Source organism: Hoplias malabaricus, chromosome 2 (genome assembly GCF_029633855.1).
Source record: "Hoplias malabaricus isolate fHopMal1 chromosome 2, fHopMal1.hap1, whole genome shotgun sequence".
Lineage (NCBI taxonomy): Eukaryota > Metazoa > Chordata > Actinopteri > Characiformes > Erythrinidae > Hoplias > Hoplias malabaricus.
In genome coordinates, this window is record NC_089801.1 from 34,079,982 (window position 1) to 34,100,186 (window position 20,205).

At 40.1% G+C, this 20,205-nt stretch overlaps 2 protein-coding genes across 2 annotated transcripts; both read left to right on the plus strand.

Annotated features, from left to right (window-relative positions):
• The first annotated feature begins 664 nt into the window (after positions 1 to 664).
• On the plus strand, positions 665 to 7,138 carry lhx1b (LIM homeobox 1b). Its single transcript, XM_066662043.1, has 5 exons — positions 665 to 1,070; positions 4,501 to 4,727; positions 5,127 to 5,401; positions 6,374 to 6,539; positions 6,670 to 7,138. The coding sequence occupies exons 1-5, from the start codon at positions 901 to 903 to the stop codon at positions 6,984 to 6,986; spliced, it is 1,155 nt and encodes a 384-aa protein (XP_066518140.1). The 5' UTR covers positions 665 to 900; the 3' UTR covers positions 6,987 to 7,138.
• Positions 7,139 to 8,952: 1,814 nt separating this feature from the next.
• On the plus strand, positions 8,953 to 19,814 carry aatf (apoptosis antagonizing transcription factor). The gene is made up of 12 exons (XM_066659747.1): positions 8,953 to 9,073; positions 9,862 to 10,035; positions 10,376 to 10,804; positions 11,033 to 11,170; positions 12,218 to 12,332; positions 12,994 to 13,225; positions 13,542 to 13,706; positions 14,639 to 14,722; positions 15,365 to 15,432; positions 15,518 to 15,598; positions 15,745 to 15,816; positions 19,514 to 19,814. Exons 1-12 carry the CDS (start codon positions 8,989 to 8,991, stop codon positions 19,557 to 19,559), a joined length of 1,689 nt encoding a protein of 562 aa, XP_066515844.1. The 5' UTR covers positions 8,953 to 8,988; the 3' UTR covers positions 19,560 to 19,814.
• Positions 19,815 to 20,205: the final 391 nt, after the last annotated feature.

The window sequence follows — 20,205 nt, forward strand, 5'->3', positions numbered from 1 at the left end:
TGGATCAGTAAGTGTACCATAAGACCAATGTGAGGAACCCACCTGGTAATCGAAAATTAAAATAACCCACTATGTAGAAATACTGGTTTGGCCATGCGTATTTACTTGATAAGGCAGGCCACCTGGGTTCCAGTAATAGCCCACCTACCAACCCAACCACAGCTCATACCCATATTTATAGCTGGTCATGTTCAACGCAGGTATTCAGTATTTTGCATGGTATCAGTTTACGCAGGTATCAGTATATTTTATACGTTTAAATGGTTCTGTGCATGTTCGTGGTTCTCTTTACCACAGAAACCTTGAAGACTTTTGGTTTAGCGCAGGAAGGGGGCTTTCTGGAATACGGGTGTGGTGGGAAAACAAACAAGTACACATAGCAATTCTTATGCAGAAAGCTCATATGGACTCCAATCTGATTGGCTGGCGTCCGGAATGACATCACTAATCTGGCGGAAGGCGATTGGCGCGACTTGGTGCAACAAAACGCGAGGACCACGGCACCGGGAACATCAGGGTTTTGAGTGTGTGTATCGTTTTTGGATGCGAGCTGAAAAAGGACAGAGTTACTTTCATCTTCATTTTTAATCCTACCTTTTTGCAAAAACTAGAGCCAAAGGCAGCACACAGCTGATTGGACGCGGAGCGGACGTTAAGGACACCACAGGCGGGTGTAAATAGGCTAATAAATATGAAGTTTGTCTTCACGCGCGTGTCAAGAGCGAGACTTTTGGCGCGAGGGATGTGTTGATGGGCACGCGGGATCTGATACTCACTGGGACTGACCCACTGGCTGCAGCGCTGTAATTTACAGAAGGTCCTAGTCCTCAGTGTGTGTCCGTGTGAGCGTGTGTGTTTGTGCTCCAGCTCTCTCGAGGCTCTCGCGGGGGTCTCTACGGTATGATGCAGTGCGCGGGCTGTGAGAGGCCGATCCTGGACCGGTTTCTGCTGAAGGTGCTGGACCGCGCGTGGCACGCCAGGTGCGTGCAGTGCTGCGAGTGTAAGTGCACTTTAACGGAGAAGTGCTTCTCCAGAGAGGGACGGCTCTACTGCAGAACGGACTTCTTCAGGTAATGACCCTCCTCTCTTTTCATATTGAAGAATATTCTTTAAGCAGATGTCCCCTCGACACAAATTCCAGTGACCCTTCCATGAGACAGCTTTAGAGAACTGTTTACAACAGAAATTCAAACAGCAAATCAATCAATCTATCTATCTATCTATCTATCTATCTATCTATCTATCTATCTATCTATCTATCTATCTATCTATCTATCTATATCCTTTAAAATGCTTCTTAAGTAAATGCCATAATTCAGGGTCTATATCTGCATTGTGAAATTGTTCAGTGCAGGATGAAATGGTTCACCAGGTTGATGAAACTGAAGGCTGTATATAGTTTTAGCAACAAACAGGGTTCTACTTTTGTTATAAGCTGGATATAATAACAATAGATTAACTCTTTATTGGTCATAAATATAACAGTATTCAAAAATATACAAATATGTCAGCAACACATTCTCCATCAATGTGAAGAAACATTTCATCACCAGACATGGAATTCTAGAAGCATTAACTAAAGAACCCTTCATAATGCAGTCTATCTATCTATCTATCTATCTATCTATCTATCTATCTATCTATCTATCTATCTATCTATCTATCTAACAAACAGAAATAGGTTAAAAACTCTCATATTTGTTATCATGAGGGGCCAGTATTTTAGGCAGTGTATGGCCTGGAACATAGAGCCTTTGTTTCAGGCTGTGTATATATATATATTTTTTTCTGTGAATATAAATGGGGGCATCCCCAGGTCACACACTTCTCCCCATTTTAATTCATATATAAGTTATCATCAAATTTACTGAATTTGGATGTTTTTTTTTTTTTTTTGCTTTATTTGTTGCTTAATACATGATGTTTTATTACTGTGTAATAACAAGCTAATAATAGTTATAAAATGAAACCAAGATTCCTAGTATATTTCTTTATAAATATCTGCTGTTTGCTGTGAATAATTTTCTGGTTCATATGTGGAAATGGGGGAATGTGTATAATAGGTTTTCCACCCACAAACACAGGGGTAGTGGGTTATTCGCATCTTTATAGGTTTGGTTATTTAGGTTTGACAGATCCAGCTCTGTAAATCTGTACAAAATGAGTTTGTTCATGGTATTAATCAACACATTTTATGTGGTTGTTTATTTGATTTGTTTATTAGCTTGATAATGTAACATGCAACTGTTGTTTTAATACTGGCCTAACATTAACTTTAATATTTGATTTGACCTATAATCGTAATTTTGCTGTAAGGTCTAATTTTAGCTGTAATAGGTGTAAAGCTGACGATTAAATACTAAAAGGAAAAACAACTGCTGCTTCGTTACAGTGAAGCCACAGCATTGGTTTAATTTCCTTTGAAAATAATAACATTCCATAATACACATATGTTACCAAGAAAAGTCCATTTTAAAATGGTGCTGATGTAATATATTTTACATTTCGTAAATTTTTTGTAGTTTGACACATTTACAGAACACCCCTGGACAAGTGGCATTTTTGCTGATTTAAAAAAAAAAATTACACAGCATCCTTAAAATGAGATTTCCCTGAAGATTGGATATAAAAGCATGAAATAATAATTGCCTATATATAGTGTAATTTATGTAATATATATTTAATAATAATAATAATAATAATAATAATAATAATAATAATAATAACGGTAGGAAAAGTAGAAGAAGAAGAAGAAGAAGTATATATTACTTATAAAAATATCCAAATATAATACAAACACAGATACAAGCAGTTTTCGGATAAAAATGGAGGGAAAAATCTAACATTTGCACGGGCCACGTTTTCTATTCTATTTTTTAAATTAGCAAACAGACAGTAACCGTGTAACGCGCAGGTGTGATTCAGACAGGAGAGCTTTCGCAGTTTGAATGTTCCAGAGAACAGATTATAAATATGAAAATATCAAATATCAAAATGTCCCAAAATGCAGCGCTCCGCTGACTTTAAGAGCGCCCAGCTCAGTTCAGTAGAATCTGCAGGTTGTGTTTTTGGTTTGATTTATTTATTTACTGCCGTGTGTGTGTGTATTATAATTCGGAGGCTCGTGCACTGAGCTGATATCATTAACGCCGCTGATCCGCGTGTTTCGAGTCGCAGTGCCGGAGCGCGCGCTTTGTTTACACGGTATGAGTGTCAGGCGGCGCGCGCGCGGCGGGAGAAGCGCGATAAGTGGATTACCGCGGGCCGACAGAAACGCTCGCGCGAGGGGCCGCAGACACGCGGAGGACACGCGCTTCTGCACCGCGTCGGAGGCAACAAAGCGCTTACATAAAAGCTCTTCCTCACAGCTTGCGCCTGAAAGGATTTTTGCCTAAAGAACTCCATCACAACAATGCGGCAGGGCTCGCACGCGCGGGCCGTAATGAAGCTCGAGCACAAGGTCTGTGTATACTGTGGATCTTATTTGTTGCACGTGCAACTTAATAAAAGCGTAGCCTTAATGCAATAAAAATATACTGGAAAATAAAGGAAATATCATTTCAAACTGGAAAAAAACCCAACGATAATAATAATAATAATAATAATAATAATAATAATAATAATAATAATAAATAATTAAATAAATAAGCCAAAAATAAAAGATGAATAATGTCATATACACCCAATACCTCTGAAATCTCTTGTTTTTCCAGCTGGACCTAAACACGTGTAGATGCTATTCAGTACTGTACATGGACATTAATTCAATAATTCAGTAATAAATTAAGTTTCTTTCAGCATTAAAGGGTTATTTAAAACTGCATTGCTTAAAACTGTAAAGAATACAGATTACATTACCTTGCCTTTGAAAATGGACAGTAAATTTACAACAATGTGGTACAGTAGTATGTTCGGTTCAGTACTCTAGAATTTCGTGCTGTACTGAATTTATAATGCAGTACTGCAGAGTTTAAATCAATGTTGTTAAATGTAGTTCAGAATTGCAAATTTGGGCCAGTGCTGTAGGGTTTAGTTAAGTACGGCAGAGATTAATTTAGTACAGGGTTTAATTCAGGACTGTAAAGTTTAGTTCAGCACTGCAGAGTTAAGTTCTGTCCGGTAGGGTTTGATTAACAGTTTAATTCAGTACCAGAGTTTAGTTCTTTTGAGTACATTTAGCATTTAGTTTAATACTAGAGTTGCATTCAATATAGGTACATTCAGAAAGATTTGAGCACTGTAGACTCATGGTTAAATTTTAGGCCTGTCAGAGCACACTAACCTTCAGCCAGTTCTGTCAAATATGTTTTTAAATAACCTAGGATGCCAGAAAAAATTATTATATAAATAAACAGACTGTATATAATAATGATTTTTAGCACTCTCTGTGTTTATTCAATTCTGTGGGTGTTAATTCAACATGAGACCCAGTGTTAATGTGGCAGTGGGGATTTACTTTGTTGCAAATTGAAGACTGATCACAGGGTTTTCTGTGCGCAGGACGTTTGGCACCAAGTGTGCGGGCTGCTCGCAGGTCATCTCTCCCACTGACCTGGTGAGGAGAGCACGCAGCCAAGTCTTTCACCTCAACTGCTTCACCTGCGTCATGTGCCACAAGCAGCTGTCCACTGGAGAGGAGCTCTACATCCTGGAGGAGAGCAAATTCCTCTGCAAAGAAGATTACCTCAGCAACAGCTCGGCTCTCAAAGACTCCACACACCTCTCAGGTACAAACATGCCTTACATTTCAGACTTGGACACTTTACTGTTGATTGGAGCTTGTGTATACTGTATGTAATGTATACAGAAGGGTGTGTATATGTAAAGTGTACTGTATATAATGCATGCATATGGTAGTGTGTTTGTGTGTGTGTGTGTGTGTGTAATATATAATAGTAGTGTGTGTAATTTAATATATAGTAGTGTGTATAATATATGTATACACTGGTGTATGTGATGCATATGTATAGCACTGTGTGTATGTGCATAGAGTCCTGTGTGTGTGTGATGTGTGTATGCTCTGTTCTCTAAACATAGAGCTTTCTATGTGCAATATCAGATTGTTTACAGAACAGAAGAAATGCATATAGTCCTGTATAATAATGTGTAATATTTTTCTCCCACAGTGACAGCGTGCAGTGAGGCGAGTTTATCTCCTGACCCTCAGGATGTCCAGGAGGACGGTAAAGACTCTGAGGCGGCTCAGCTGTCCGATAAAGAGACATGTGGGGCGGAGAATGATGAACATGCTGCAGGTGCGAAAAGGAGAGGACCCCGTACCACCATCAAAGCCAAACAGCTCGAGACACTCAAAGCAGCCTTCGCAGCCACACCCAAACCCACCCGCCACATCCGCGAGCAGCTTGCCCAGGAGACCGGCCTCAATATGAGGGTCATTCAGGTATTAGCACGAGTGTGAATCTTTACTAGGAATGTTTACATTTCTGAGGAGAAAGCACAGTGTACAATTTAAGCAGTTCCCATGTAGTGTCATGGTGTTGTTGGAGGGTTTCTAGGTTGTTTGCTATGCTTGCCAGTTTGTTGCTAGTGGTTAGCTATGGAGCAAAAGTAGGATATAGCTTAGCGGTTGCTGGAGTGCTACAAAATTATTGCTAAGGTATTCCAGGTGGGTTTTAGGAGATTAAATGTTTAGGGCTTCCTAGAATTTTGCTAAAAATTATACAGTATTCCTTTATATCCAATAAAGCTGATGAGCCCTAAGGTATCCCTGGTGGTTGCTAGGGTGTGGCTAGGTGTTTGCTACAATATCTCTGGTGGTTGCCAGAGGTATCCCAGTTCATTTTTGGAGTTAGCTAAGAGGTTGCAGTGATGTTTCAGTTGATTGCTAGGTGGGTTAGTATCCCAGGTGGTTGCTAGGATTTTTCTAAATAAATCTGAATATGTAAATTGTATTCATATTCAAAAATCTGCACATAGCTGTATGATGAAAATATCAAATATAACACCAGTGTTTCAAATACTGCACTGTACTAAATTAAGTTAAACATGACTTATGATGCTCTCTCTTTAATAAAACATGCAGTTGGTTCCGTTTTTTTTAGTTTTGACAAGATGTAATTTATCAGGATATATAACAGAAAACATTATCACATTTGTCATTTCTGCAGGGTTCTAATGTGTAAGGTTCTCTGATAGGTTCTAACTTGCTGTGTTCTGTACATGTTTCAGATGAGAGGGTTTTGTTCTTATGTGCTCTGTTCTCTGCTGGTTTGAGATCAGTGATTTCCTATGGATTGTTCTAATGTGCAGTATGCAGTTCAGAGCTAATTTGGGTTCTATGGTTTGTTCCAAGCTGCTATGTTCTCTGCAAGTTCAAGAAAAATTCTCATGTCCTGTGCTGTGTTTTGTGTAGGTGTGGTTTCAGAACCGGCGTTCTAAAGAGCGGCGTATGAAACAGCTGAGTGCTCTAGGAGCCCGGAGACACGTTCTGTTCCGGAGCCCCAGGAGGATGAGAGCTCTGGGAGAACGCTTGGAGCCTGCAGACATCATGACCAACGGACACTTCTCTTACTACGGAGGTGAGTGGATATGGCTCATGAGTCACAACACTGTGAAGAACCAATTAGAGACAATTATTATTTCTCCTGATTCAGTAAGAAAATGTTGACACGCAATCACTTTCAACCATGGTTCTATTGTCTTCTCCAGATTATCAAGGTGAATACTATGGGCCAGGAGGAAACTATGACTATTTCCCGCAGGGTCCTCCATCATCACAAGCTCAGACTCCAGGAGACCTTGGCTATGGCCCCTCGTCTGGCCCCACAGGGACCCCCCTCGGGGGTGTGGACCACCACCACCACTCAGCGCATCATGCAGCACCTGAAGGCCAGTGTTTTGGGGAGATGGACTCTCCAAGCCCAGAGCCCACTGGCCCCATAGGCCCTTTCACCTCTGTCACCAACGGTTACACAAACCAGCTCTCGCAGCCGTCTTCAGAAATGAGCGAAGGCACCGTGTGGTAGCCCATAGACTTTTATGAACAATCAGGCCGAGAAACACCGCCAAACGGGACTCAGGTTTTTAAGGCGGCCTGGAATTATATATTTTTTTTCCGTTTGTGATTTCAATATAAATATTCCAATAAGTTTATTGATCTATGTATTTATCAATTTATTTATTTGTTCCTTTATATGCATATTTATTTAAAACATTTATCTATTTATGTCAACAAGCTCATGCAGGCCACTGTAGTCCACCACTTTTACTGATTTTGTTATTTGCTTAAATTTAACTAATTAAAGTTGTGTGCGAAGTTTTTGGCCCAGTCTGGTCAATAAATGTTTTCCTGATTGATTGAGTGAAAATAATGTAAAATAATTTAAAAGACAAATTGGGTAAGGCTTTTTCTCCCATTTTTTGTTTATATTTATTTCCTGAGTGTAATTATTAGAAAAATACACACAAAAATCTATATTTTGCACAGGACAAATTATATGACTTCAAAATATCAAAATATAAATTCAGCAAATAAACAGTAATTCTGCATTAAAATGTGCAAAGATGTGTTCAGTGTAGATGTTTTATAATTTTCACTTCGAAATTCAACAGTATAATTAGACCAGTGGTGCCAAAAATATTGCACACAACTGTATATTTGCATAATTAAAAAAATGAATGTCAAACAGGGGTCCAGGGACCCTTTAGCAGCGCGATTGATTGTCTTGGCACATAACAGAAGGAGGGCATTTAACAACAGTTTTCTGGAGCAATGCTAACAGTATAAAAGTTTGAAATATATCAGTTTATCATAATCAGCCGTCTTACACCTCTTTGCCTTTTAAGGCTTTGCCATATCGACACAGACAGAATTCCTCATCTGAATATTCACCTGTACCAAACTGCGGTTACCTTTCTTAGGAGTTTCACCAAATCTCAAAGTTTGCCTTCAGAAGGAAAACCTAAAAAGAGAGTTATGGACCCTTTATTTGAAAAATGTAAAAATGACTTGAAATGTAAGACAAAGTCTACCTTCAGAGAACGAGTTCCGCTGTGACCTGGAGTGGACAAAGAGAGCAGTCAGTTGTTTACGACTATTTTCTTCAGGGGTTTGAATATCAGCATTATTTAAAAAATATAAAACCTCTCGGTGCAGATGGATGACGTTTTCTTTTTTTCTCAAGCGAACAACCAAACTTTTGTATTCATTCTGTTTCAGTTTCAGTTCTGATTCACTGTGCTAATTTGTATGATATTGTGTTTGCACAAAGAATAAAACAAATACACAAAGCTAATGAATATTGAAATGCTTGGTGATGCTTCATACAATGAAGCGAATGTCTTTTTAACTTGAAAAGTTTATTGTAATCTCTTTAGTAGCTGAGGAGTTGAGGCCATTGGGTTTTGGTTAAACCCTGGCATTACTTTTCAACTTTACTTAATATTACTTAATATTTACCTGAATGTCAGAATGATTTTAAAACACACACCCCAAGTATTTTGCATATGTCTGTTTCTACCACCACTATTGTATTTGATTGAATTAAATACAAAAAATCTAGGGAAAATATGGATGTAAACAGTGAGGTCTGGTTAAATAAATAATTCTGGGTCACAGACACAGCCCCAACACCCCGAAGGAAATGGATGGAGCTCAGAGGACAGAGTGCCAATGCTCCAGCAGCCAACACCATTAGGCTCAGCATTCCTTTTTTGAAACTGCAGAGTTCTAAAGACACTCAAAGGGGCAGATTTAGACAATCAGAATTTCATATGTCATAAATGTAAGCAACCAATCCCATTGTTGTGGAGGGAGTGGGTGGATATAGGTGAGGGAACTAACTGTATGTTAAACTGCATGTACTGAATGAAGCTATGGACTACAGTATCTGAACTACTTGTAAGGTAGTTTGAGGGGTTTAATAGATGATAATCGGAAGAGAAGAATAAAATGATCACTGACGAGTGACGTAAATTACGTGCGCGCGCCCGCCTCTGCGTGATGACGCAGAGAGTGCAGAAGCAAACATGGCAGCCTCGATATCTCAGCAGCTGGAGGAGTTATTAAACCCTTTACCTAGCTTCGCGGACCCCGAGGACGACCAGAACGAAGGTGCTTTAATGCTCTTTTTCCACAGAGTAATGTAAAAGCTTTAAAACGAGAGCACATCGAGTCTTTTAATGAGAAATCTGCTGTTGTTGTGAACGCATGGCTCTCAGGGCTGTTGGTGGTGGACAGTGGTCACCGGTTTTAACTTGGTTTTAATTTAAAACGCGTTTGCTGTGAAGACTGAAACCATTCAGCAGTAGTGTATTTGCTGAAAGTGTTTTTGGAATAAGAGGGCTACTGCCTTCATGTTTGCCAGCTTCAGTTTAAACTGTTCGTTCCACCTTAAATGCTGTAGCAATTCAATGCTTAAGGTGGAACGGGGAATTCGAATAAGATAACTTTATATACTCACCTAATATTAACTGTTCCTGTTGCTGAAACGCTAGCGTTATTTTCTCTCATGTTTGTTCAGTACAAAGAGATTTAAAATCTTACTTATTCAAAATGCTACTTTTATACAGAGGTATATTTTATCACACGTTATTACATTGTAGATTTACAATGTAGTTACAAAAAAACGTAAAGATGCTGTGCAGTATTTAAAGAAAAAGGGTGAGAATCATGTTAAACAGTATTCACTGTTTAAAAAATAAATTGTATGTTTGAAACATTTTATTTATCTGTATGAATTTAATTTGTTGGATGATTGCATGATAGTCTATGGGGTTATAAGTAACTTCTGACTGTTGTATGATTCTTCAGTGTCATTAGAACTCTTTATGCATTTACTGTCAAGCCATTGCCTTGTTTATTTGTTTTCTAAATACAGTTCTATTCTTCTATCTTTGCAGAGACCAAGGCCAGAGTTGTAGACAAGTTTGATGAAGGTGATGATGACGACGATGACGGTCTCCTGTCTGGTGGATTGCGGAAACGTGCCGTCACATTACTGGCAGACACAGATAAACGTTATCGTGGCAGAGCAACATCTCGCAAAGATCTTCAGAAAGAGATAGATGGATCTGGTAAGTAAATAAACACTGTGCACAGTTTGGACAGAAAGCTATGTTTAAGATTACATTTCTGTATATTGCAGTCACTATTTATTGGTGAATCAGTAATGTCCGTTGGTTCAAAATAAGGGTAAGAAGCTCTCCAGCACTGCACAGTGGACCAGTGAAGCTGTTTCCTAGAGTGATGGATATCCATCTAATAGAGCTGAGAGGATTTATGCTATTGTTTGTTATCCACCAAATATATGACTGAATGCCACCAAATCCTCACAAAAGTAGTGTACAGTGTACATTGTATGCCCACTTAGTTAACCATTCTTGATGCGTTCCTTTTTTTGCTTGCATTTGTCAGCTGAGGAGGAGGAGGATGACGACGATGATGATGATGATGACGATATTGCTGTAGAAAATGGAGAGTTAGATGACGACATGGAGGATGGGGAGGAAGATGGAGATGATGGTGATGAAGATGATGATGACGAAGAGGAGGAGGACCTAGATGACACAAACTCACCACTGTCCAACTTGGTCTCGAAGATGAAGAACACTGACCTTACTTTCCCTACAGATACAGATTTTATGAAGCTGACTGAGGGCATGGATGATGTGGGTGAGAGTGAGGATGAGGAGGAAAGTGAGACTGAAGGAGAAAGTGATGAAGGCTCAGAAGAGGAAGAGGAAGAGGAGGAGGAGGATGAAGAGACCAGAGCTGTGATGACCTTCTCAAAGGAGAAAGTGGATGAACAGGTGGAGAAGGGCAGAGCTGTGAAAAACCAGCTAGGTATGCACATCGGTTCCACGAGAGAGCATTATATTTTAAGCTGTAGTTTGAAAACAGTACAGATTCACCTTAGATTCAATAAAACTAAGGTTAGATGAAAGCAGTATGAACTGTAGAAGTTTGAGTTGAGATTATCATCCTACCTTACAATTGTTTTTCATTGCTATAATAACTTCACATTATTTGTTACTGAGAAATGTTTGTACGCAACCCTGTCCCACTACGCAGCCCTTTGGGACCTGTTACTCGAAGGACGAATCAAAATGCAGAAAGCCCTTGTGATGGCCAATCAGCTTCCACAGCCAGACACCTTCCCAGAGTTCAAGAGCAGGGGCGGAGCAGAGTTTGTTGGAGCTTTGAAGAACAGTGAGTGTACCACATATTTCTATTTAAACATAAGCCCAAGGTCTGAGGGGTTTGTCACAGGGGTCAAAAATGTGTCTTTGCTAGTTTAGATATGACCCTGCTTCATTATTAGGGGTGGGAGCTTTGACAAATTATTGGTACTCATGGTATATGTATGCATTTTGATGATTTACATTATTAATAAATATTCACATACATAGTAAATTTTTATATTCGCATGACGCTTGCAGTAGAGCATAGGATATGTAGATCCCGTCAGATTTGATCTAGATTTATTAGTACATGTCATGTTTTTTTAAATGTAAAATCACTAAAAAGAAAATCTACATTGCATTGTTAAATTCCTGCTCTTTGATTGTCCAAGACCTGCATACTTTATGCAATCATACAAAACAAGTCTAATTTCACAAGGATTACAATCTCTCATACTTTTATAGCCATAGATCTTGCTCTCAGGTTTCCTCCAGCTACTGACAATTAATACATTGCACTGCTCTCCTTTCTTAAGCACAGCGCCCTGCTTTCAGAGACTGGCTGCTCCTCATTTGCATATTTATTGCCTGGCTCTTCTCGGTGGCGAATGATTGATGTCGGGCCGTCCTCCTGAATTGTGAGCAGCGCATTGCTATGGGAGAGAGGGCGGGGGCTTTCTCAGACTGCGTGTACTTTTGATTAGCGTTGAAGATGATGGGATCTGTGTGTCCTCCCCCATCTTTTCTCCCCTCTTCCTCCATAATAATGGATTACAGGATTGTCTTTTTTTCTGCTCCGGATTTAAGACGTGAATTAATAACCGTCAACGTATGGAGCGGCAGTTTGTTTGTGCAGGTTTTTTCAGAGACGTGAATTGTCAAATTCGCGGCCACATAGAAAGGCTTTGTAGATAAGGCTTGTTTAGTTTTATTCGTTGCCATTTTTGTTTCTTTTGTTTTTTGCTTCTGATACCAGAGAATGTTTAGTGTCAGATGATATGCCTGCCCTCTGAGGTGGGTGAAATACTGTCTATAAGCATTAATCCTCAGCCACTTCCCGTTCTCACTGTCACAGGTCACAAAGCCCTGAAGGCTCTGCAGAGGTCTTTACTGGAGCTGCAGGACCTGCTGCTGTATCAGAATCCAGACACCAGAGTCATCTCTCAGGGCAAAACCTGGGGAAGTGACAGGTAACGCACAGCACAACATAGGAATTAAATTAGCCAGTCCTGTAGTTACACCACTGCTAGTTTTCACTCTCTAGAAACACATTTTTGTACCATGTCTTATGTGCTGTGTAATACATATTTAAACTCTCCAAACTGCACAATCTAATGTATTGTACAAATAGATGTTCATTGATAAATAATATTCTGTACATGGCAATATTGTTTTAATGAGTTATTTTAAATGTTGATTCCAAATTGACGCTAACTTGAGTGTTAGCTAATTTTGTACCATCATTCATTGGACATGAACACTGTGCTCACTCTCATAGTTTAAGGTATGTTTACCTTAAATTTACAACTTCAGGATCTTGTGATGTTTCACTAACCTGCAGTAAGGAGAATAGAGCCTTTGTCGTCGCTATTCCAGGCTCGGCTCAGCACAGCAGAAACTGCACTATGTAGCTTTTGGGGGTATGCAGCACCGCCCTCCAGTGCTGTAAAAATAAACTACTCTCTGCAACTGTAGGGGGAACCCAGGAGCAAAAATGCCAAATCTCACCCAGTGTTGCTTTAAATTCCTGTTAATTTGAATCAACAAAAATAAAGGCTGTTTGGTTTGTTTAATAAGAATAAGAAAATGTATGTAGCAAAAGTAGCTCCTCACTCTGTATTTCGCCCATAGCAAAGCTAAAGGAGATGATGAGGAGGTTAAAAGTGATGAAGATGTAAACAGTTTAGAGGATGACGTAGAAGAAATACACACTACTCGGAGTGGACCTCCCAAACGGAAGCTGGACATGGCGGATTATCCGGATTTCATGGCCAAGCGCTTTGTGGCTTTTCAGCCTTATCGAGATGCCACCCTGCAGAAATGGTATGATAAGACGCGGCTCACCATGGGAAAGACCAATAAGGTAAAGCATTCTTTTAGTGATACCCAGTCCTACAACTATCCTAAACCAAATGAGATAAGAGATGCAGAATAATAGAAGGAACTAAAAACTTGGCTCCATACATGCATCTTAAATTGGTTCTCTCTCTCTCTGTGTGTGTGTGTGTGTGTGTGTGTGTGTGTGTGTGTGTGTGTGTGTGTGTGTGTGTGTGTGTGTGTGTGTGTGTGTGTGTGTGTGTGTGTGTGTGTGTGTGTGTGTGTGTGTGTGTGTGTGTGTGTGTGTGTGTGTGTGTGTGTTGTTTTCTTTCTTTACTCCCCTCCTATCTTTTTTCTGTCAGGGCTTTGGGGCTTTTGAGAGGAACATCCTGACTCAGGTGGAGCAGGTTCTGATGGATAAAGAGCGTTTACTCAGACGCACACAGACACGAAGGTCTGACTACAGAGTGTTGGGCAAACCAGATACCACCACAGCAAACGCACACCCCGACTCCACAGAGCCTGAGGTAAGACGGGCTGTACCAAACATCATTAATGGACAGATTCGTTAATGTTTACACAACTACATTTTTTCCCAGTTCCCTGAAATGTGTTGTACACTTGTAATGTCCTTGTTTGTGTGTTTTTACACACAGCTGTTTGAACTATGTGTTTAAACACTATACTGTTTATTGCTTGTTGGATAAGAGAATATGAAATGTATGTAAATGTATATTTATATCATGCCGAAAGCATGTTTATCTGAAAACAAAACAGAAGCTTGGAATTACTTGGATCTGCATTGCAGAAAAAGCAACCAACTACTATAACTGAACTTCAGGTGTATTCACAAGAACAACTGATCCCTATGGAAGCCGGTTTTCGCCACATAAAATGGACAGAGAGGGGGAAAAAAAGGCCCCCTTTTTTATTTATATGCAAGTTGCAATATCAATATTATTTTGAGAAAGACCTAGTATCTCAAAATAATGACATATTTCAAAATAATGAGGTAGTACCTTAATATATTGACTTAGTATCTCAAAATATTGAGAGATAGTATCTTGAAGTCTTAAGATAGCAACTTACATATTAATGGAAAAAAAACCCTTTTTGTATTATTGTTTTATGTAGCGGACACAGGCTTCCATTGATCCCTACAGATATTTTGAAAAATGGAAGCATGTCTTCTGTTTAAAATGGTTTTTCACAAAAGGAAAATAAAAAGGATTGACTAGCTTAATTCACAAAATACTTAGTTGTTCAGGGTTTTGTCTAATCTATTGATTACTTGTATTTTCTGTTTATTTAATGCTTAAAAAGGGACGAGCTTTGTTAAATGAATAGCCATTTTAAATAGAACATAAATTAACATTTATAGCGGTTGTTTATAAAATGATTTATTTTATGGTCTTTTGGTGTCACACAGCAAACATATATTGAATGTTGTTCCTTTTAGGCTGCAGACCTTCCACTCAAAGCCAACACACATCTGAAAGATCTGGATGAAGAGATTTTTGATGACGATGACTTTTATCACCAGGTAAGAGGAGAAATGCGTCTATCTATTTCCTGTCCACTCCAGAAGAGCTGGAGAGAAAGGAATGGATGTTATCTGAGTGAAATCACAGTGTCAGTGCAATGTTAGCTGTGCTGGGGTAATTTAGGGGTTAATGTTGGCTCAGTGGGGCTGATGGATGAAGGCTCTGAGGCAGAGGCCAGTTAAGAGCTAACCAAGTGTGTGTGTGTCTGCAGCCCAGAGAACAAATGGGCGTGGTGAGTAGGTGGAGATACTGACAATCATTACTTGCATCAGCCAATTGTATAACAGCATGGAGGTCAAATGAGCATTTTTTGGTCATATCGCCCAGCCCTATTTCCCATCATGATCCCATTGACCACAGTTATCATAGGTATTGTTATTAATGTGGTCTTATTAAAATATAGAAAATTATTTTAAAAAGCATTAGAACACTAAAATAATTTCACCACAGATACTTGGATATGGATGCTTCTTTAAACCATAGACATTAAGTATTTAACGTCCATCATGACTTTTTAAAAAGCCTGCAATTGTACACGTTAAAAAAAAAAAAGCACACGTTACCCATACATCATCAGCTTCCCACTGTGCGTACCTAGAGTGTTGTGTGAATCAGGCTTTGCCTTTGTGGTTGTGTTCCAGCTTCTTCGAGAGCTGATTGAGCGCAAGACGAGTGCAGCAGACCCTAATGACCAGGTGGCTATGGGAAGGTAAGAAAATGTGCTTTGCGTGTGTGTGCTTTTTAGACATTTTACTTGTATTTTCTCTCATAAACCCTGTTTTCCGGCTCCACAGACAGTGGTTGGCGATCCAGAAGCTTCGCAGTAAGATCAAAAAGAAAGTAGATACCAGGGCCAGCAAAGGCAGGAAAGTCAGGTAAAAACCTTGTTGATTTGTTAATGTCACGTAATGGAGACAGATAATACCCCGAGCAGGGATTGTGTATATTCATAAGGGGAATTTTTAGGCTAGTTATTGCTGTATGTTAGGTTTGTAATAATGTCCGTGTGTTTTGTCGTTAGATTCCACATCCACAGTAAACTGGCGAATTTTATGGCTCCCATTGACCACAGCACGATGAGTGATGAAGCTCGGTGAGTGACACTTCATTGATTATATTTTCTACCCCCTTCTTATTTAAAGTCACTTCTCTAAGCTTGTCTGGATTGGAAAGGCCCAGTCTTCTGCTCTTTTAGCTGCACTGTTTACTAACTTGCACATGTGTTTTAGTGATATATGGAGGAGTAGTGCTGGTAAGGATGAGTGTGTGTGTATGTGTTTAATTAATGGTAGCGTTCTGTCTGTCTCTGTCTTTCTTTAGCGTCTGCCTGTCAGCTAACCCTAATCCCCCCTCAAACAGAGCACAGGCAAATCAAACACCCTTTCCCTCTCTCTGTAGATATGCATTCATTAACACACACACTTGCACACTCACAATTTTGCGATTTGGTTTTTAATTTGATTTCGTGGAGGCACAAAGGAGCCCTTTCATGCTTTTCTATGCTTTTCACGTTTGTAGTTTTGTCGCTGTCACTTTGTGGCTGATAACATGAAGTAAATAAGAAGGAAATAAACAATAAACACATTTGTGAGAATTAGGAACTCTCTTTCTGGCGTCTAGCGAGGGTGACAGTACATGAAACAAATCTTTGGAAAAGAAGGCACTAACTTTTTATTTCATTCACATTTTTTCTGTGCACTGTGGAGGCTCTGGAGAGAGAGAGTGTTTTTTGTTTTGTTTTTATTGTGTTTTAGGAATGCAGGTGGTGAGCATACGATACTAATAGTATGAAGTGATAATGTTCTAGCTCCTGCTTGATTGTATCTGTTGCATCTTTAGTCAATGGTGCATTTAACAGTCGTTCTGAAGTGGAGAGTATTAAAGGTAATGTTAAACAAACACTTTATAAAATTCAGATGATTTCTCCGCATCGTTTGCTGCTCTTTACATTTGTTTTTTCCGTGCTGGAAACCGGTCTGATGCATTTACAGAGCCTTAGTTTCAGCAAGTGGTTAGAAAAAACGGGCTTTCTCTCTCTCTCTGCTTATGGCAGAGAAAAGGCATCTGAAGGCACTTAGACAGCAGATAGAGGCCTCAAAATGTTGAACATCATGAAAAGAGATGAGCATATATTTCTCTATTCCTGCTCCATAGCTGGGTGTTAATGATTCATTTATTTATTTATTTTTACCCAATTTAAAGCCAATTCCACCTTTAATAGATTGCTAACTGCATGAAAATAAACAGTTATAAATGAGTTTCTGTGGTAATTCAAACAGTGAATAAAAATTAAACATCAGCCACGTACAAACAGGAGCGCCTAACACTCCACCTTAAAAGACACAGATTCTGAACATGAACCATATAGAGCAGCATTTCCCCAGAATCGCTGACATTGCCTTTAATAGGGAGTATTGTTTTTCCCTTTTCTGCAGAAACTGCTTCTAACCTGTGAAGGATTTTTAGTAGGTGTTAGAGTGTTTACTGTCAGGGTTTGGATGCCTTCAGCCACATAAAGTCTGTGAGGTCAGGTATTGGATGATGAGTTCTGGTGACAAACACCACTCCACCTCCTCAGAGTTACTGGATTGAGCTCCAGTCCAGAGACTCCACTTGCACTGCTCCACAGGTCAATGTTATGGAAGTATTTCACTGGGGATAAAACAGGATCGACAGCTGTGTTTCATCCAAAGCAATCGCCTCTGTTATGAACAGGCCTTTGGTCAGAAATCCCAGTCTAGGTATCGTTACACTCCTGAAAAAAGACGTGTGCACTCTTCTGAAGCCGTGCTTCTGCCGCATTGCTGTTTTCCAAAGTAACCACTCAGTCCTCGTCACAATACGGTAAACACAGACGTCCAGCCGAATCTGTTCTGTCGCTCTGTCAGCGGAGTTTCCACTTCTAAATTTGCTCTTTCTCTATTCGCTGCTGTAATTATATCATGGGACTTTTTCAAGGGGCTCGCCCTGATCTGCTGAGATGCAGTTGGAGAGGGAGAGAGAGGAGAAAGCAGAGATGGAGGGATGAGTGAGTGAGTGAGGGAGGCAGGATGGGAGAGGAGTGAAGAGAGGGATTAGGAGAAGAGGACGGATGCTGGAGCTGAGAGGATTTATGAAGAGGCCCAGGTGACTGATAGATCTGGCCGCCTGGTCACGGTCATAGCACTCATCGAGACAGAGAGAGAGGTAGATGGAGAGATGACGAGAACGAGCCCCACAAAGAAAGCAGAATGTTGTCGCTGTCCAAAGAAAACCATGTATCAATTTTGCCCCATTTTTCCACGTCGTTTCAACACATTGCTTTTCTTTTCTTTAAGTTAGGTGTGAACATTTCTCTCTCTTTCTCTTTCACCTTCTGTTCCTTTCTCTCTTCTTCTCTGCCACCTACACTCTTCTAGGGCTGTGCTATATATATATTTCCTTTCCTTCTCTTCATCTACTTTCTCATTCTTACTCTTGTCCTGACCCCTCTCCTACCCTTCCTCATTCCCTCTTCCTTTTACCGACTCTCTCTATTTTTCTTGCCTTTCCCTTATTCTACTCTTGCTCTTTCTTTTTCTCCCGTCTCTCCAGTTTTCCTACCCTCTTCTCTTTTACATAGCTGGAAATGAAGTACTGTAATAATAATGATGTATGGCGATTGTCTGATCTGCCTGACCACTGACCTTTTCAGGAGTGAGGTTCTGTGAGACCTTTTTATACACACACACACACACACACACACACACTACCTCTCCCCCTCTACACAATCACTGTATCTGAACAGCGACTGTGTGTAGCCCTCTGCCACGCACCAGTGACCCCATGAATGTTAATGAGTGAGTGTAGGGGAGGGGAGTCTCTCTCTCTCTCTCTCTCTCTCTCTCTCTCTCTCTCTCTCTCTCTCCCTCGCTCTCTGTTTCTCTCCCATAGGGCTCTGAGATTATCACTGAGCATTTAAGACACAGTGAACATTTAACTGATTCTGAGACGTGGGTCTGATCTGTTCCCCTTCTTTCTTTATTACTTTATATTTCTCCTGCTCTTTTCTCTTTTTGTTCCACTCAGCTCTTTTTTTAGTGCACTCTCACAGTTGCTTACTGTAGCACCTTTAGCACTAGCTCTGCCTCTAGTTCTTGTTCCACCTGTTTTTTTTTTTTTTTTGTCTTCTCATTTTCCTCCCTCTTCATTTATTCTTTCCTTTCCGTCTCTCGTTTGCTGTGCTCTGTCAGAATAAGAATGTATGCATTATATGATAATCAGTAGGCTTCTGTAATCCTTGTCACTGCTGCTGCATTTCAAGCAGGGATTGAGGATTAAATGGTGTCTGAGCCTGGTCCAAGACCCCTTGGGACATTATGGCCCACCTGTGTGTGTGTGTGTGTGTGTGTTAAAGAGAGAGAAAAAGAATGGAAGTGGTGTAATCAAGAATGTGGATCTAGTTTCTTGTTTACGTATTAAAGGTGTGTGTGGCTCGACCTTAAATGTGTACCTCATAGGGCTGTGACCAACACTAGGGCCCTGTTCCTGAGGATGCCTTTCAAGGGCACATTTCTACAAGGTCCAAACAACGGGGGAGAGTGCGTTTGTTTTTCCATAAGGGTGTGCTCAAGTATTTTCTGCTGCTGTTGGCTGAGGACCGAGTCTGTGCCAGGGTCAGGGGTCAGGATTAAATGAGTTCATGCAGGAGACCCACATTATTCTTATGCAGCTGTTTGCAGTGTTGTTTTTTGCAGTATGTAATAATATTAATGAATCTTCCTGTAATATTAATACATCCCTTGTTCATCTCTCTGTGTGTGTGTGTGTAGGTCAGAGCTGTATCGATCTCTGTTCATATCACAGACGGTTCACTGATGGCTCCTTTTGATGTGAAGGAGAATTTTCTCTGGATGATTCTTTCACTCAGGATGGCTGTGCTAGTTTGTGTATACACACCACTGTGCAATGGTGTGTTTGTGTAAACACTGCCTTGTCGACTCTCACCTCCGCTGCTCTCTGCTCTAAACCAGCAGAATGATTGGGACTCATTTTTTTTATATATATATATTTGACATGTAATTGTTATTCTATGAAAAGACCTTTGTACTTCTGCTGATCCGCAGAATGCTACTTTTAAATTTTTCTTTGTATTGTATTGTATTAAAATTGCTGTTTCGTCAGCGAGTACAAAACCTCTAATTCCTTGTGGTAAACTTTGGGCCGAGTGTAACTGACAGCACATGAATAAATTCAGCCAAGCTTCGAGATCACGGCGGTCTCTGTGCCACACTCTACGCAGGAGAGACCACCCCCTGGGACCGTCCGGAGTTAGGAGAAATTCACAAATCAAATTACTGAAGTTACTTATTGAGGCAGCAATTGTGATGTGTATTGGGTGGGTGCAACTCAATTTGCCTTTCATATTTGTTTGGGGGCCTGTAAGAGTAGGAGATTAAAATCAGAATATTTAGAGAAACACTGTTTGGATTATGGGCGGCACGGTGGTGCAGCAGGTAGTGTC

Coding starts and splice junctions, on each gene's coding strand:
- aatf (XM_066659747.1), top strand. CDS start 8,989: ATGGCAGCCTCGATATCTCAGCAGCTGGAGGAGTTATTAAACCCTTTA. Junction 9,074..9,861: donor CGAGGACGACCAGAACGAAG/GTGCTTTAATGC, acceptor CTATCTTTGCAG/AGACCAAGGCCAGAGTTGTA. Junction 13,707..14,638: donor CCGACTCCACAGAGCCTGAG/GTAAGACGGGCT, acceptor TGTTCCTTTTAG/GCTGCAGACCTTCCACTCAA.
- lhx1b (XM_066662043.1), top strand. CDS start 901: ATGATGCAGTGCGCGGGCTGTGAGAGGCCGATCCTGGACCGGTTTCTG. Junction 5,402..6,373: donor TCAATATGAGGGTCATTCAG/GTATTAGCACGA, acceptor TGTTTTGTGTAG/GTGTGGTTTCAGAACCGGCG. Junction 6,540..6,669: donor ACACTTCTCTTACTACGGAG/GTGAGTGGATAT, acceptor TGTCTTCTCCAG/ATTATCAAGGTGAATACTAT.